Below are 16,478 nucleotides of genomic sequence, written 5' to 3' on the forward strand. Positions count from 1 at the left end.
AGGAGAACGTTTGACTAGTTGGATTGGAAAGTAAAACCTACTTTAATAGATAGCCTATAATAAAAAATGTTAACCTTTGTTCTGTGGGTATAACATATTTTAATAACACACACAAAAACAAATTGATTGATTTAAGAGCATTCAAGCCAACCTTTCCAGTAAGTATTTCACCCAGACACATGCAGTCATTTAGTTCACAATGCTGAAAATAAATATCAAAAATCCGATTCAGATTCATTCGTGTAATTTTTGCAGACTATTACACGTGGCTGAAGCAGGGAACGTTACGTTATTTCCCATCAATATAGGCACAGACGGACTGTATATTTGTGTGAATCCATCCAGCCCCATTGACAGGGTTCCTTCTGTTCCCAGGATAATGTAAACCTGTAATTTGGCCAATACACACACTCTCCAAACCCCTAAAACAAATCATTAAGACGTCTTCAACATCCTGACGTCTCGGTTTCGGTATCTTTTGTTCTGGTTCTGGATGTGAAACGGCTACTGCGGCAGAAAAAGGAGGGCTTGTTATTTCCGGCGCACTTCACCTGTTGTCCTCAAGAGGCAGATCGAGTACATAAGCGTGGTGCATCTGCAGATCTGCATCAAACACCGCACCCCTCAGACGCAAACACTCCTCCGGCTTGTCTCATTACATTGCATAATATCGACGAGCCATCATGGTAAGTAACATTTTAATTAAGTAAACATTTCACGTTTTATTTCGAAGGTCATTTTTTTATAGAGTCCACCCCAAAAAAACGGGTGTAAATTTGATGACGTCACCCTTTCTCCTCTTTGTTATATTGAATCGTGGCTGTCTATAGCGTTCTTGTAAATATGGCAGCAGATAGGCAACTGAAAATATAGGTGAATCGCATAATAAAAATGTTTCCATTATGTATTCCTGCACTGTATTCCTGCAGTGCAAGCCAACGCCTAATCCTCTCACCACATATCTCTTTTAAATCAGCTTGATTAGCTTCTCACTAATTATTTAATCAGTTTGTAATTCTTATTTAAAGACACCTTTGTAGTTTTTATATGAATATTATTTAGTGCACCTTGTTCTAAAGATGATTTTATGTTTAAGTATACATCCCACTGACTCATCAAAACCGCATGCCTTTTTAAATATGATAAATATATTTAAAATATAAAACACCTCTGTTCATTATTCACTATTAAGAAATGTGAACATTAATGTGAGCCTTCTATCCCCAGTGGATGTGAATGTGGCTTTTTAAAGAGACAGCACACTGCAACATGTCTGACCTAGATAATCCTCTCCGCACAGTCATTCTGCATGTAATAGACATGATCTACGTGGCAGCAGAAAATACATGCGTTCCTGTAAAATAAATATAAAAGACTGAACCTTAGACAGACATGCTATCACAGAATATAAGAATAGTGAAGGCCTTTCACGCAGGGTGAGATGAACAAATTGAAACGACCTATGCGCTGCCATTTTAGAATTCATTTAAAGTTGATTTAATGAAAACGAATGTATGCATGTTTAACTCTTCTATTTCAACAGTAGAAGCAGTTGTTGTGAAAATATCCTTTTAAAAAGGTGGTGAAATTGGATAAAATCTATTATAAAAATCTTCTTTCTCTGCTCCACAGCGTGAGTGTATCTCCATCCACGTTGGTCAGGCTGGTGTCCAGATTGGCAATGCCTGCTGGGAGCTTTACTGCCTGGAACATGGGATCCAGCCGGACGGACAGATGCCCAGTGACAAGACTGTTGGAGGAGGAGACGATTCCTACAACACCTTCTTCAGTGAGACTGGAGCCGGAAAGCACGTCCCCAGAGCAGTTTTTGTGGACCTGGAGCCCACTGTCATTGGTAAGTCATCACTCCTGGCTCAACTGAACATTCATTTGATTCAATAATTATAAGCCATAAACGATTAAAAATCTGTTTTTGTCTCTTCAGATGAGGTGCGCAGTGGTATTTACCGCCAGCTGTTCCACCCTGAGCAGCTGATCACTGGTAAGGAGGATGCTGCCAACAATTACGCCCGTGGACACTACACCATCGGCAAGGAGATCATCGACATAGTGCTGGACAGGATCCGCAAACTGGTGGGTAACATGATATCAGGAGGGATCCATTTCCTAATTTTGATTTCAGAGATTTAATTAAATTACATAACTGTATCTCATGTGTAATCACTGTCTCTCCCTCTCTTGATACATTGAAATACCCGCTATGCTATACCATTATTGAGATATGAAACTACCTACATTGGGGTAGAAGATTTTGGCCATTTCTTATTAAACTCGTATGAAATCATTGTCTCTCCCTCTCTTCCCTCAGTCGGACCAGTGCACCGGCCTTCAGGGCTTCCTGGTCTTCCACAGCTTCGGCGGTGGCACCGGCTCTGGTTTCACCTCTCTGCTGATGGAGCGTCTGTCTGTCGACTACGGCAAGAAGTCCAAGCTGGAGTTCTCCATCTACCCAGCTCCCCAGGTGTCCACCGCTGTGGTGGAGCCCTACAACGCCATCCTGACCACCCACACCACCCTTGAACACTCTGACTGTGCCTTCATGGTCGATAACGAGGCCATTTATGATATCTGCCGTAGGAACCTCGATATCGAGCGTCCCTCTTACACCAACCTGAACAGGTTGATCAGTCAGATTGTGTCCTCCATCACTGCTTCTCTTCGTTTCGATGGCGCCCTCAATGTTGATCTGACAGAGTTCCAGACCAACTTGGTGCCATATCCCCGTATCCACTTCCCTCTGGCCACCTATGCCCCGGTCATCTCAGCTGAGAAAGCTTACCATGAGCAGTTAACGGTGTCAGAAATCACCAACTCCTGTTTTGAACCAGCCAATCAGATGGTGAAATGTGACCCTCGCCACGGTAAATACATGGCTTGCTGCCTTTTGTATCGTGGTGACGTGGTGCCCAAAGATGTAAATGCTGCCATTGCCACCATCAAAACCAAGCGCTCCATCCAGTTCGTGGACTGGTGCCCCACTGGTTTCAAGGTTGGCATCAACTACCAGCCGCCCACTGTAGTTCCTGGTGGAGACCTGGCCAAGGTCCAGAGGGCTGTGTGCATGCTGAGCAACACCACTGCTATTGCAGAGGCCTGGGCTCGACTTGACCACAAGTTTGATCTGATGTACGCTAAGCGTGCCTTTGTTCACTGGTATGTGGGTGAAGGTATGGAGGAGGGAGAGTTTTCTGAGGCCAGAGAGGACATGGCAGCTCTGGAGAAGGATTATGAGGAGGTTGGAGTCGACTCTGTTGAGGGAGAGGGAGAGGAAGAGGGAGAGGAATATTAAAAGGGACAAAAACAGGAAAACATTGATTTAATCAGTCCTTAAATACATTCCAAAATAAAGGTATGTTAATTACAGTTTGGCTGTTCAGAATAAAACTCCTGAAAATATCAATTTGGATTTTAATTTAATGTGATAGGAAAAGTCAGAGAGTACATAAGGTGGTTAGGTTGGGATTTACTCGCGGGTGAGGAAGAGGAGACACAAAACACTATTTAAACACAAAATGATTTCTTCAAATTAAAGGCATTCCAAAAGAAATGTTTGGCTCTAAATAAATATCCTAAAACATGAAGTTGTCTGTGTTGTTTTTATTGGGGGTGGGGGGGATTTAATAATGAAAATTACCCTTTAGTACGGAGTTTAGTTAATTTGATCAGATAAGGAAATTAATTTGACAAATTGCTGAATATAGACTATAGCCATAGTGTTAACCCATGGTGGTTTGTAGTTCAAGCTAGTATTAGTATTAGTAATTAGTAGTAATTATTAATACTAATAGTAGTAATATTTGAAATATGGCTTCCATCTACAAATTTACAGTGATTTATTCATAGCAGGATCTTTGTTTAGAAAGATCCTGATATATGCCTACAATTGTAACTATAGTGCCCAATTATGCGATTTATTGTTTGATATATATATATATATATATATATATATATATATATATATATATATATATATATATATATACTTGCCCTTTTACTTCAGAAGTCAACCATATTTGTAAAAGAAAATATATAGGAACATTTGTGGATGTTCTTGCTCCAGAGCTCTTTATTTATCCTTATCCTAGTGGATAATGTGTAATCTGTGGGAACTAAAAGATAAGAGCAGCAGCTTAAGTGTCCAGTCAATTACATCAATTATTGTTAATTCACAAGTCTCTAAAATGAACCTCTCAGATGAACATCTCAGTATTCATTCTCAATATATAAGAGTCTGATGTATCTCTGTTCAACCTTGAGTTTTTCTGTCACTAGTGTTCTTTCAGTGTTTATACTGAAACGCATGAACTCAATAACTTTTAATAAAAAGCAACGTTAAAATTGGTTTTAATATGAGCTGTAGTTAACCGTCACTATTAGGTGAAAAACCTAAATGGAGAAAATGTATGTTCAATATTTTCAACTGTCTCTTAAAGTTAAATGTCTTTAGACACCATACTATTTAGATTTGTTTCCAGGTTAAGGATGCATTTTCTAAATTTATATAAATATTGACTATGTGGGTGATCTATTATAATTTGAATTATACACAGTCTACCATAGAACAGCTCTCACAGACTTAATCCCGCTGGACAGCACACTGCCTGAGCACACAGAGTGCTTTTTAAATGCAGAATTTTCCATTTTTATTATTACAGTGCCATATCATAATAAGTGGTCTGGTGTTTTTTTCAAATTTGAGTGTGTGTAAATTTGTTAACCATTCAACTTGGATTGCAGAGAATGCAAGTTGGTCAAAATATAATTACAATTTAAATTGGCTCCTGTTTTCCTTTTTCACTAGATTGGCTACTATAGGACATGTAGGCCTACAGTATGAACTTGGAAGATCAGCTGTTTTTTGTGCTGATACCGATAAAAACGCATTAGACCACTGTCGATGTTTTTATGTTGTTCCATAAGGCTCAGTTAACTCAGTTTTCCATTTCAACTCAACCAATGACGCTGTTTCTATGTTTTCTACCCTAATACCATGCAAAAACCAGTACATTTCAGTCTTGTTGTCGTTTTCTTACTTTGTTCTTTTCTAAAAGCTTTACATGTGTTGTCAAAATGCTTCTGCTTTGTCCATCTGCATGTGTATGCATTGGATTGATTGAGCTTGAAATGTACCAAAACAAGTTGGTCTCTTCTTTGCAATTAACAGAAAACTTAAGTTAGAAGACATTTGTGGTGTCTTCATCTGACACTTAAAGAAGATGCTGTGAAACAATATCATCTTGTAGTTCCCAAATTACGGACACTTGGTTTAGCTCTGTAGCAATAACATTCACACATTTCAATAATGTTGACTTCTGAATTGGTAAAATGGCAGATATATAGCTGAAGCTTTCATAGATCACACACTCAATTGCATAATTCGATCCAAGTAAACCAAGATATAGAAAGAAAGAAACAACACAGACAACTTGACTTCATGGAATTTATTTAGAACAGTCAAAATGTTGGATAGCTTAGTCTGAAAAGCCAAACTTATATTTGATAGATAAACAGTTATTTTGGAATGTATTTAGATGTATAAATCTATTGGAGCCATTGTTTCCTGTTGAAGTGCCTTTTAATATTCCTCTCCCTCTTCCTCTCCCTCTCCCTCAACAGAGTCGACTCCAACCTCCTCATAATCCTTCTCCAGGGCTGCCATGTCCTCTCTGGCCTCAGAGAACTCTCCCTCCTCCATACCTTCACCCACATACCAGTGAACAAAGGCACGCTTAGCGTACATCAGATCAAACTTGTGGTCAAGTCGAGCCCAGGCCTCTGCAATAGCAGTGGTGTTGCTCAGCATGCACACAGCCCTCTGGACCTTGGCCAGGTCTCCACCAGGGACTACAGTGGGCGGCTGGTAGTTGATGCCAACCTTGAAACCAGTGGGGCACCAGTCCACAAACTGGATGGAGCGCTTGGTTTTGATGGTGGCAATGGCAGCATTCACATCTTTGGGCACCACGTCACCACGATACAAAAGGCAGCAGGCCATGTATTTACCGTGGCGAGGGTCACATTTCACCATCTGATTGGCTGGTTCAAAGCAGGAGTTGGTGATTTCTGACACTGAGAGCTGCTCATGATAAGCTTTCTCAGCTGAGATGACGGGGGCATAGGTGGCCAGAGGGAAGTGGATACGGGGATATGGCACCAAGTTGGTCTGGAACTCTGTCAGATCAACATTGAGGGCTCCATCAAAACGAAGAGACGCAGTGATGGAGGACACAATCTGACTGATCAACCTGTTCAGGTTGCTGTAAGAGGGACGCTCGATATCGAGGTTCCTACGGCAGATATCATAAATGGCCTCGTTATCGACCATGAAGGCACAATCAGAGTGTTCAAGGGTGGTGTGGGTGGTCAGGATGGCGTTGTAGGGCTCCACCACAGCGGTGGACACCTGGGGAGCTGGGTAGATGGAGAACTCCAGCTTGGACTTCTTGCCGTAGTCGACAGACAGACGCTCCATCAGCAGAGAGGTGAAACCAGAGCCGGTGCCACCGCCGAAGCTGTGGAAGACCAGGAAGCCCTGAAGGCCGGTGCACTGGTCTGACTAAGGGAAGAGAGGGAGAGACAGTGATTACACATGAGATACAGTTATGTCATTTAATTAAATCTCTGAAATCAAAATTAGGAAATAGATCCTTTCTGATATCATGTTACCCACCAGTTTGCGGATCCTGTCCAGCACTATGTCGATGATCTCCTTGCCGATGGTGTAGTGTCCACGGGCGTAATTGTTGGCAGCATCCTCCTTACCAGTGATCAGCTGCTCAGGGTGGAACAGCTGGCGGTAAATACCACTGCGCACCTCATCTGAAGAAACAAAAATACTGAATCAGGTTCTGTTTACAATTTCCACTATTTCACTTTTAATTTGCCTAAATTAATCTTCAGCACAAAGTGATGACACTTACCGATGACAGTGGGCTCCAGGTCCACAAAAACTGCTCTGGGGACGTGCTTTCCGGCTCCAGTCTCACTGAAGAAAGTGTTGTAGGAATCGTCTCCTCCTCCGATGGCTTTGTCACTGGGCATCTGTCCGTCCGGCTGGATCCCATGTTCCAGGCAGTAAAGTTCCCAGCAGGCATTGCCAATCTGGACACCAGCCTGACCAACGTGCACGGAGATACACTCACGCTGGAGGAAAGAAAAAACAAGAGAGGTTATTTACCTGAAAGCATTGTTGACATGTGACACCGGGCAGAAAAAAACAAACCTGTGCAAATGTGTATATTTCACTTGTATAGCTATCAAAATAGTTTATTTATATTATATATGTATGTATTTAATCTTCATTTATAAATCAAACTTGATTTGCCAATATTCAAAATAAATATTAATATCTATTAGTATTTTTACAGAAATGTAGCTAAGCCCTTAGACTTACATTTGGAGAGATAGTTATGTCTCGGGTGAAATATACTAACCCGTTCTAAAACAACAGGAGATAAAGTAGCTGTCAGGATGACCACTCAGCAAAGTCAATCAACGACCAGCCTGATTGTTTAATGCCTTGCGCCATGCTGACTGTGCACTTCATTGGGCCTCCAGACAGGCTTTGTGTGTGACATCAGAAGACGAGCATCCTCCCTGTCGGCGATGTTACAGTGAAATGCCTGAGAGTCGGTGATTGGACCGAAGCCATCCTTATTCAGTCTGATTAAAAACTTCTTTTGTTCAATCCGACCGCCACGTACCGTTAGATAGCCGTTTCCCCGGCCATAGTTCCACCTTAACATCTCCCTACATCAAATAGTATATTATGTATGTAATGATACATTTAAAATAATTTGTTTAAGACAGTTACTTTAAAACTTTTATGATAACTCAAGCCTATTCCCATTGTTCCATCTATGTTATCATTCCCTCCCGCCCCTCGCTTCACTACAACAGACCTCAAATGTGTCTATTTATATAAAATGGGGAAAGTTCTTACCATTTTGTTCTGTTGCAGTAGTTGCAGTAGAAGGCTGAAGCTCCTGGAAAAATCTTACAGTTCGACAGTTATGGGGTCGATGTAAGAAATAATGGCGTGCATAAGGATGGATAGCGGTATATGTACAAGTGCAGAGCCGGCACCGGTGAATGCTGTGTCGCCATTGGTCAATTCCCTGTCAGTTGGGTGCTTCGAAGCCATCCGCGGCTTTCTATTGGATGAGCGTCTCTCTCACATCGCGGACCGCCTCCCAGACCACACCCGAATCCCTACGTCACTCATTCATTGTGCAGCACCGATGGCGACTGAAGAAAACAAATATTGCTTATTTTCATCATGCTGGTACCACACAGGCCCAGTTTGACATACATTAAACATTTCGTTTGTATGTCCACATTGCAAACACATTAATTCATGCAGAACAAATAGCATAACAGCTTATAATAGAATACAACAAATTAGATTAAACTATTTGTGTGCATGTATTCATAATAGAACAGAGTACATTGAACAGAGTGCAATTTGGGAATATATCACACTGCTATTAGATACAGTGATTGTTTCTTTAATGTTTGTAGCCTCATACGTATATATGATATGAACACGTGCCCAATCAACCAGGCAATGAGTCAGGTCATCCACTATATGAATAGTAACCATCTGCTGCACTATAACCATCCAAATGATGGTTGGCTTCCGAACATCAAAGTTATTTAAATCTTACACAAAGATTGCGCCAGATGATCTTTGCATTTAGTTATATTTTTGGCCCATTTTTGCTCTGATACCACATGGGCCATCCAGTCATTAATTTCACATAGTATTTCAATACATGATGGCTATGGGTTTTATTAAGCACTAGTAGCAGTTTATTTTTACTTTCACAATTCCGATTTTATTTTAAGTTATAGACAAAAGAGGTTAAACTGTCCTGTCAGAGACGAGGGACATGTAGGCCACAGAGATCCACAGACGCCCAACCCCCAGCTCTCCTCCTAAGATTTACCCGTTGCTAGGAACTGAATAACGTAGTTGCCTGGATACAGCCCAGTATCCACATAGACCGCCTTTATCTGGCAGTCACGTGTCCCAGCTTAAATGGCAGCATTAACGGGCTGCATGCAGCTGCCTCTGTGGGGGGATGTGAAGCGCATCAGCCACCTCTTTTCCAAAAATCTTTCAGCCCGATGTCCTGTATCTGTAAGGAAACATACCGCTGGCCTATAAGTGCAGGTGTCCTCACCCTTCTAGTAAAACTGATGACAAAATAAATAGAAATGAGGATGGGTGTGACCTCTGCAAACTCAAGATGGGTGGCATCAATGGGGGTCAGCTCTTTTGTTCACACACAAGGCAGTTCTTTCTAGAAGCAGTAAAGCAACGGGGTGTGCGTATAAGCTCTATTTGTGTTATACATTCAACTTTCAAGGAGAAAGACAATACATGGTTCTTCTGTGGACCGAAAGAAAAGAAAAGAAAAGTAACAGACAAAAAAGATATTGATAACCTTTTTTTAGCAGTTTTTACATTTTCAAAGCAGATAGAGCTGATAATGGTCGTGTGGCAATATCTGTGAAATCACCATTGCTTGATCGGGAGGTGATTATCATTGAACTCTGAATCTAATCATGTTAAATAATTGTTTTACTATCTTAATATCATCCAGCTATTTTCTCACCCTATTGCCCCGACCTGAAGGATACCTCAGAGTCAAGACCAAATGACCTAATATTAAAAAGAATTCCTGATGTTTTTAGCCTTTTCTGCTTGTGAAAATTGTCCAATTATTTGTATTACAAATGCAAAACAGAGGAAAACTAATTCACAAAGTGGCCAGAAAAAACTTAAAAACTTAGAATGACCAATAATAAAAGGCATGGACGAGCGTCTCTGCATCTGACAGGGTTAAAGTGGGGCGGAGTTTGGAGATGTTTTTGACATGATAAAAGGAGGTCTGGCCTTTTTACGTGACCTATTTCAGCCCAATCACTGACACTCTCAATATCCCGGACCCTGAACTAGCTTTGAGTTATTGTACCAATGTTTTAACTTTAAATTATTTTAGATAAATTTACCTTTTAAAAACAGGACAGCAAAATGTCGATCCACTCCATAGTTCAATGCTGAGCCTTCTACTTAACTTTATTCTAAAAGCAAAGCTTCGCCCTGGCTCGGCGTGTCAAAGACCCTTGTCATCGGCTTGCCTTTAGACACTTGAGGAATTAGTTCACTACTGCTGTCAGAAAAGCAAGAACTGACCTGCACACTTTTGCTTATTCTTCTTATAACACAGGCACATTTTGACAAATCTACCAATAACAATTCTAGCAATCATCTATCCTGCCTGTGTTGTTGATGGCCTTACTGAGGTGACTGAAATTAGCACTGCTTTTAATATTAATTTTACAGTTGATCACTGTCTCCTTTTACAATGACTTTCTCTTTGGGGATTTGGCCATGTCTCAGTGTGCCAAGACAGGTAATAATAAGTCCTCTTTTCTACACCATTACAATGACACTGTCAATATAAACATGCCTCTTCATTGTAACATTGTAACTTTCATATTTGTGCAGATGATGCAGTCCTTTACTCCTGTGCAGATTCTATTCATGCCATCAGTCTAATACAGCTATCTTTAAACTGTGCTAAAACCAAATGGATGTTGTTTTAAAATATAAGAAATACTGACTATGGAAGTTCTGAAATGTGTTTAGCTAATCACACCATAATAGAGAAAGTGCAACTTTCTAAATATTAGCATTTCAGGCGAATCAAAGTCCATATTCTACCTCCTTCTGTTTCATGGATTGGAGTTCCATTCATACATTGTCATATTCATGTAATGTGTTTATGTAACTTTGTAAATGCTGTTCATTCTGTACACATGACATCTATTGCATCTGTCCATCCGGGGAGAGGGATCCTCCTCTGTTGCTCTCCTGAAGGTTTATTCCCTTTTTTCCCTGTCAAAGGTTATTTTTGGGGAGTTTTTCCTGATCCGATGTGAGGTCCTGGGACAGGGATGTCGTATGTGTACAGATTGTAAAGCCCTCTGAGGCAAATTTGTAATTTGTGATATTGGGCTATACAAAATAAACTGAATTGAATTGAATATTGAAAGCAATGCTAAGATTGAATTTTTACTTTCTTTTTAGAAATAAATCCTGCTTTCCATTATTTATAAGAAATACATTTGTGTAGGCAGTTTTCCTCACTAGTTTAAAGGGGTGTTTTTTTATGGGCCTGCAGCCAGTTCCACTCTCACATCTTTAGATGAGTATATCACTCAGCCTCAAGATGCATCTTGAGGCTGAGTGATATACTCATCTAAAGAGATTGTTATGGGACACACTATTGCCTAAACTGTCTTGCCTACTCTTTGAATGAGGAGAGATCAGCATTCATACCTATTTTTAAAGCTATTTTACAAAAGCTCCCTCTCAGCCCTTATGTCTTGGAATGTTTGTCACGATTGTACCAAACGTGGCTCGCCCTGCAGGTGCCAAACAACGTGGGGTCAGAAAGATCTGCTTTAAGTTGATCTTGTTAATACCACTGAGTCAATTGGCAGGTTTAATTGCTAATCTAATTGATTGCAACTGTCATAGTTTTTAATTTTATCAATTGATTCTGTGGTTGTTGTTTTCATTTATATAATCATGTATTATTCTTTTATTTGATTTTGGTTGGCTCTCTTATTGTATGTATGCCTCAGCACCAAAATGAGGATTCTTCCCCGGTGTGTTTTCCGAGGTTTTAAATTAAATGAATGAATGAATCAGTTTACTCATATCTGCATGAAGCCACATTATATATATATATATATATATATATATATATATATATATTATGAACTTATCTTGATTAGTAGATAATGTGTTTCTTTTTTTATTTGCATAACCAAATCATATATCAGTATGTGGGCCATTAACCACGTGAATAGGGATAAAACAAACTTCCTCTTTTATCTGACAGACCACTATGTAACTAGCATATGCGTTAAAACATGCAACATAAGGATTTTGATGTTCCGGATGGAAAATATGCTTTGTCACTTTGTTGGGTATCATATTCTCTCTTTACAGGATGCAGTGCAATCAGTTTAATGCTATGGAGGACCACTCCCATCTCTCCAGCATTCCCATCCTCCCTCTCTCCTCTTGGTGTGCAGCTGCTCAGACCCTCCCTGTGTCACAGCTGCTGGGGAGAAGGAGGAGGAGTATGATGGGGAGTGGAGAATGTTCTCTCAAGAAGCCCTGGCTGAGAGCCATGGCTGCTGCCTGTCATTTTCTTTCACCCCCTACTGTATTCATTGAGAACAGCAACCACACAAACTGATTGTAGATTATACATCCTCAATTTCCTGCTGAATAAACAAGAATAACTCTCACATTATTATGGGTCCTCTAAAGAAAGGCACAGTTTTGATTTCCAAGGTGCTTATTAAGTTAGAAGCAAGCTTATTTCCATTCCCAAAGGATTCCAGACGGCTTAAAGGGCAGGGTTGTAATGCTGTAGAAGTCACACTGAGCAAGGACCTTATGCACATATGAAGTGCTTCAGTGCAACCCTTATGTCACATAAGCTGCAATTTAGGCAATTTCATTTCCTCAAACAAGACCAGAGGAAGCGCGCACCAAAAGGCAGTGCAGCTGAATGGCACGCAGGAACAGGCTGACATTCTGCCACGTGATCACCCCACTGAATGACATCATTGCAGACAATCTGGGACAAAGAGGGAGGGGAGCTGGCGTGCCAGGCAGATATAATGGTCTCAGCATCAACATGGCTGCCCAGCTGATGAGCTTGAGTGGATGGAAGCACCTTGTGCAGCAGAAGTATTCAGCCATCTTGCATCATTTATAATGCATCGGGTGTGCAGCCGCAAGAATAGTCACAACATTTGCTTAAATGCACCAGCATATGGTTAGCTGCGTATTGATTTACAGTTTGCCACACCTACATTATAGATGTTCTTGCTTATTCCTCCGCCAACTCATTGCCTCTGCATGCATAATACCTTGTCTTTGTGTGAACTAGCCCTTTATTCATTAGAATGACCTTTAATGTGTCCACACACACACACTATGGGGAAATTACATTACAACCGCACACTGTATAACACAGATTAGACCCAGGTTTAAATATTTTTAAAAAGTGTCGTCACATAATAATTATGTTCCTAGTCACATAAAAAAACGCACTGAAAATAGTAGGCTATATCTTATAGAACGTCACTTTAAGTTCCGGTTTGACCATTTTGTTCCAATTTGAATGCACATTACAGAACAGGTTTATACAGCATTACCTAATGGAGGTAGTAACAAACCTTTTTTGTCTCTAACGCACAGACGCGAATCCCCCTCCCTGCATGGGCCTATAAATCTGCTAGCACCGCCCTCCCGGGCAGCAGTTGTTGCATCGACCCCGTTGGGTACAACACGCAACGCAAACAACACCGTTTAAAAAAACATCCTTTTCCTCACATTGTCTCCGTCTGCTCGTGCTCCTTGAGCCTCAATCGAAAATAAAAAGATGGTAAGTGGATTTTTCTGTCTGTCTGAAGCAGTTTTGTGCGGTACAGAGATGATCAGCAGCCGGTGTTTCGGCTGCGACAACACGTCGTTAACGGGTGTCGCTCTCTGGACGACCCCCTCTAATTAAACCACCAGGTAGATTTTTTTTTGCTATAATTTTAGAAAATAGGTCGACTATATTTTTGGATGAAAGTGAACAGTATAATGTTGCTATTGATTGGTCATCAGCACTGCCACGGCGTGACCGTCATTGTGTAGAGATGAGAACAATGCACCGACTGTCTGCGTTAAAGCTTGAATAACAACAACACTCAGGTGGACACATCGGGTTGTCTTTATAAAGCAGCGGCATTACTGTCTTTTAATTTATGTTACTGTCATTTTATCGTGTGAATACGCTATAAAAATTAAATCTTGCAAATTCCCTACCCTGTTTGAAGGAAGGGAGGGGTCGATTGGGTGGGCATAGATGGCATTAGATTGTAGCCATAATTTTTTATTCATAGGTTGCAGCAGTAAAAAAAAAATGTCAATCTCATCCATAAAAAATTGATGCAACACAAAAGCCTCTATTTTAAGCATGACGTGAAGTATGAAGGGTTAATTTAAAAGGTCATTTAAAAGAAGTCCTCACCAACATCATTTGGATTATATGCTAACATCATTTAAAAATGTTGCGATTGGGTTGATGCTTTTCTCCAAGCATACGCTGTGATTGCGTGTCCTCAAGACATTTCCAGCTGATGATGTGCAGGCATAAACTAATTTGCATTTGTGCTTATGCTTGCAAAGGAGGGAGAGTGTGGGGTTAAAAAAAAAAGACAGAGGACAAAAAAGGCTGCAGGAAAGACGAGATGAGCGTTCTGCCTCTGCAGAGGCTGCAGTCAGGCCTTTCTGTCTGTCCTCTGCAGATTGTGGTGCAGGGAGGTGCCTCCCGCTGCACTGCCTGTTTAGCTCAGAAAGGGGGAGCATTGTTCACAATGTTAAGACACATTTATGTTACAATTATTGTGGTAGACGTAATGTAAAAACCAGCAGCGTCAGGATGTAAATTAACGTGAACACATAATTGAATGCATACAGGTAAATAACTTTTTTCGTTTTCGTTTTTTTCCACAGCGTGAGTGTATCTCCATCCACGTTGGTCAGGCTGGTGTCCAGATTGGCAATGCCTGCTGGGAGCTTTACTGCCTGGAACATGGGATCCAGCCGGACGGACAGATGCCCAGTGACAAGACTGTTGGAGGAGGAGACGATTCCTACAACACCTTCTTCAGTGAGACTGGAGCCGGAAAGCACGTCCCCAGAGCAGTTTTTGTGGACCTGGAGCCCACTGTCATCGGTAAACTCCAATTAAATATAGATGCCATAGTTAGTTTTTGATTTTAGTTTTTTTAAGTCAAACCATCTAGTCATTTCTGATCGACTCGGTCTCTTCAGATGAGGTGCGCAGTGGGACTTACCGCCAGCTGTTCCACCCTGAGCAGCTGATCACTGGTAAGGAGGATGCTGCCAACAATTACGCCCGTGGACACTACACCATCGGCAAGGAGATCATCGACATAGTGCTGGACAGGATCCGCAAACTGGTGGGTAACATGATATCAGGAGGGATCCATTTCCTAATTTTGAGTTCAGAGATTTAATTTAATGACATAACTGTATCTCATGTGTAATCACTGTCTCTCCCTCTCTTCCCTTAGTCAGACCAGTGCACCGGCCTTCAGGGCTTCCTGGTCTTCCACAGCTTCGGCGGTGGCACCGGCTCTGGTTTCACCTCTCTGCTGATGGAGCGTCTGTCTGTCGACTACGGCAAGAAGTCCAAGCTGGAGTTCTCCATCTACCCAGCTCCCCAGGTGTCCACCGCTGTGGTGGAGCCCTACAACGCCATCCTGACCACCCACACCACCCTTGAACACTCTGACTGTGCCTTCATGGTTGATAACGAGGCCATTTATGATATCTGCCGTAGGAACCTCGATATTGAGCGTCCCTCTTACACCAACCTGAACAGGTTGATCAGTCAGATTGTGTCCTCCATTACTGCTTCCCTTCGTTTCGATGGCGCCCTCAATGTTGATCTGACAGAGTTCCAGACCAACTTGGTGCCATATCCCCGTATCCACTTCCCTCTGGCCACCTATGCCCCGGTCATCTCTGCTGAGAAAGCTTATCATGAGCAGCTCTCAGTGTCAGAAATCACCAACGCCTGCTTTGAACCAGCTAATCAGTTGGTGAAATGTGACCCTCGCCACGGTAAATACATGGCTTGCTGCCTTTTGTATCGTGGTGATGTGGTGCCCAAAGATGTGAATGCTGCCATTGCCACCATCAAAACCAAGCGCTCCATCCAGTTCGTGGACTGGTGCCCCACTGGTTTCAAGGTTGGCATCAACTATCAGCCGCCCACTGTAGTCCCTGGTGGAGACCTGGCCAAGGTCCAGAGGGCTGTGTGCATGCTGAGCAACACCACTGCTATTGCAGAGGCCTGGGCTCGACTTGACCACAAGTTTGATCTGATGTACGCTAAGCGTGCCTTTGTTCACTGGTATGTGGGTGAAGGTATGGAGGAGGGAGAGTTCTCTGAGGCCAGAGAGGACATGGCAGCCCTGGAGAAGGATTATGAGGAGGTTGGAGTCGACTCTGTTGAGGGAGAGGGAGAGGAAGAGGGAGAGGAATATTAAAAGGGACAAAAAGGCTAAAGTTAAAACAGGAACAAGTCTATTGCAATGCTTTCTTGAATGCATTCCAAACATAAATGTTTGTCAATTACCATTTTGGCTCTGTTCTAAATAAAACTCCTGTGACAAATGAATGTTTTTTGTCTTTTCATGAATTCAACCTCAATACATATTGAGTTTCGGACAAAATGTTGAATGGTTTGTTTTGAGCTATCGGATGTCATAAAGTTGGAGCGGTGGATTCAAGAGGCTGTGTCATATCTTAAGATGTTTGTCGACACCATTAGCTTCACTGC

General features: G+C 41.6%; 3 protein-coding genes across 3 annotated transcripts; 2 read left to right on the forward strand and 1 right to left on the reverse strand.

Moving 5' to 3' along the window:
• The first annotated feature begins 593 nt into the window (after window positions 1–593).
• LOC117733119 (tubulin alpha chain-like) lies at window positions 594–3,600 on the forward strand. Its single transcript, XM_034536512.1, has 4 exons — window positions 594–686; window positions 1,633–1,855; window positions 1,946–2,094; window positions 2,330–3,600. The coding sequence occupies exons 1-4, from the start codon at window positions 684–686 to the stop codon at window positions 3,308–3,310; spliced, it is 1,356 nt and encodes a 451-aa protein (XP_034392403.1). The 5' UTR covers window positions 594–683; the 3' UTR covers window positions 3,311–3,600.
• A 1,996-nt stretch (window positions 3,601–5,596) lies between these two features.
• LOC117733118 (tubulin alpha chain-like) lies at window positions 5,597–8,056 on the reverse strand. Its single transcript, XM_034536511.1, has 4 exons — window positions 7,964–8,056; window positions 6,942–7,164; window positions 6,692–6,840; window positions 5,597–6,577 (listed from the first exon to the last, which is right to left on the reverse strand). Exons 1-4 carry the CDS (start codon window positions 7,964–7,966, stop codon window positions 5,597–5,599), a joined length of 1,356 nt encoding a protein of 451 aa, XP_034392402.1. The 5' UTR covers window positions 7,967–8,056.
• Window positions 8,057–13,368: 5,312 nt separating this feature from the next.
• On the forward strand, window positions 13,369–16,314 carry tuba1c (tubulin, alpha 1c). Its single transcript, XM_034536195.1, has 4 exons — window positions 13,369–13,502; window positions 14,621–14,843; window positions 14,942–15,090; window positions 15,205–16,314. The coding sequence occupies exons 1-4, from the start codon at window positions 13,500–13,502 to the stop codon at window positions 16,183–16,185; spliced, it is 1,356 nt and encodes a 451-aa protein (XP_034392086.1). The 5' UTR covers window positions 13,369–13,499; the 3' UTR covers window positions 16,186–16,314.
• Window positions 16,315–16,478: the final 164 nt, after the last annotated feature.

This window comes from Cyclopterus lumpus, chromosome 7 (assembly GCF_009769545.1).
Source record: "Cyclopterus lumpus isolate fCycLum1 chromosome 7, fCycLum1.pri, whole genome shotgun sequence".
Lineage (NCBI taxonomy): Eukaryota > Metazoa > Chordata > Actinopteri > Perciformes > Cyclopteridae > Cyclopterus > Cyclopterus lumpus.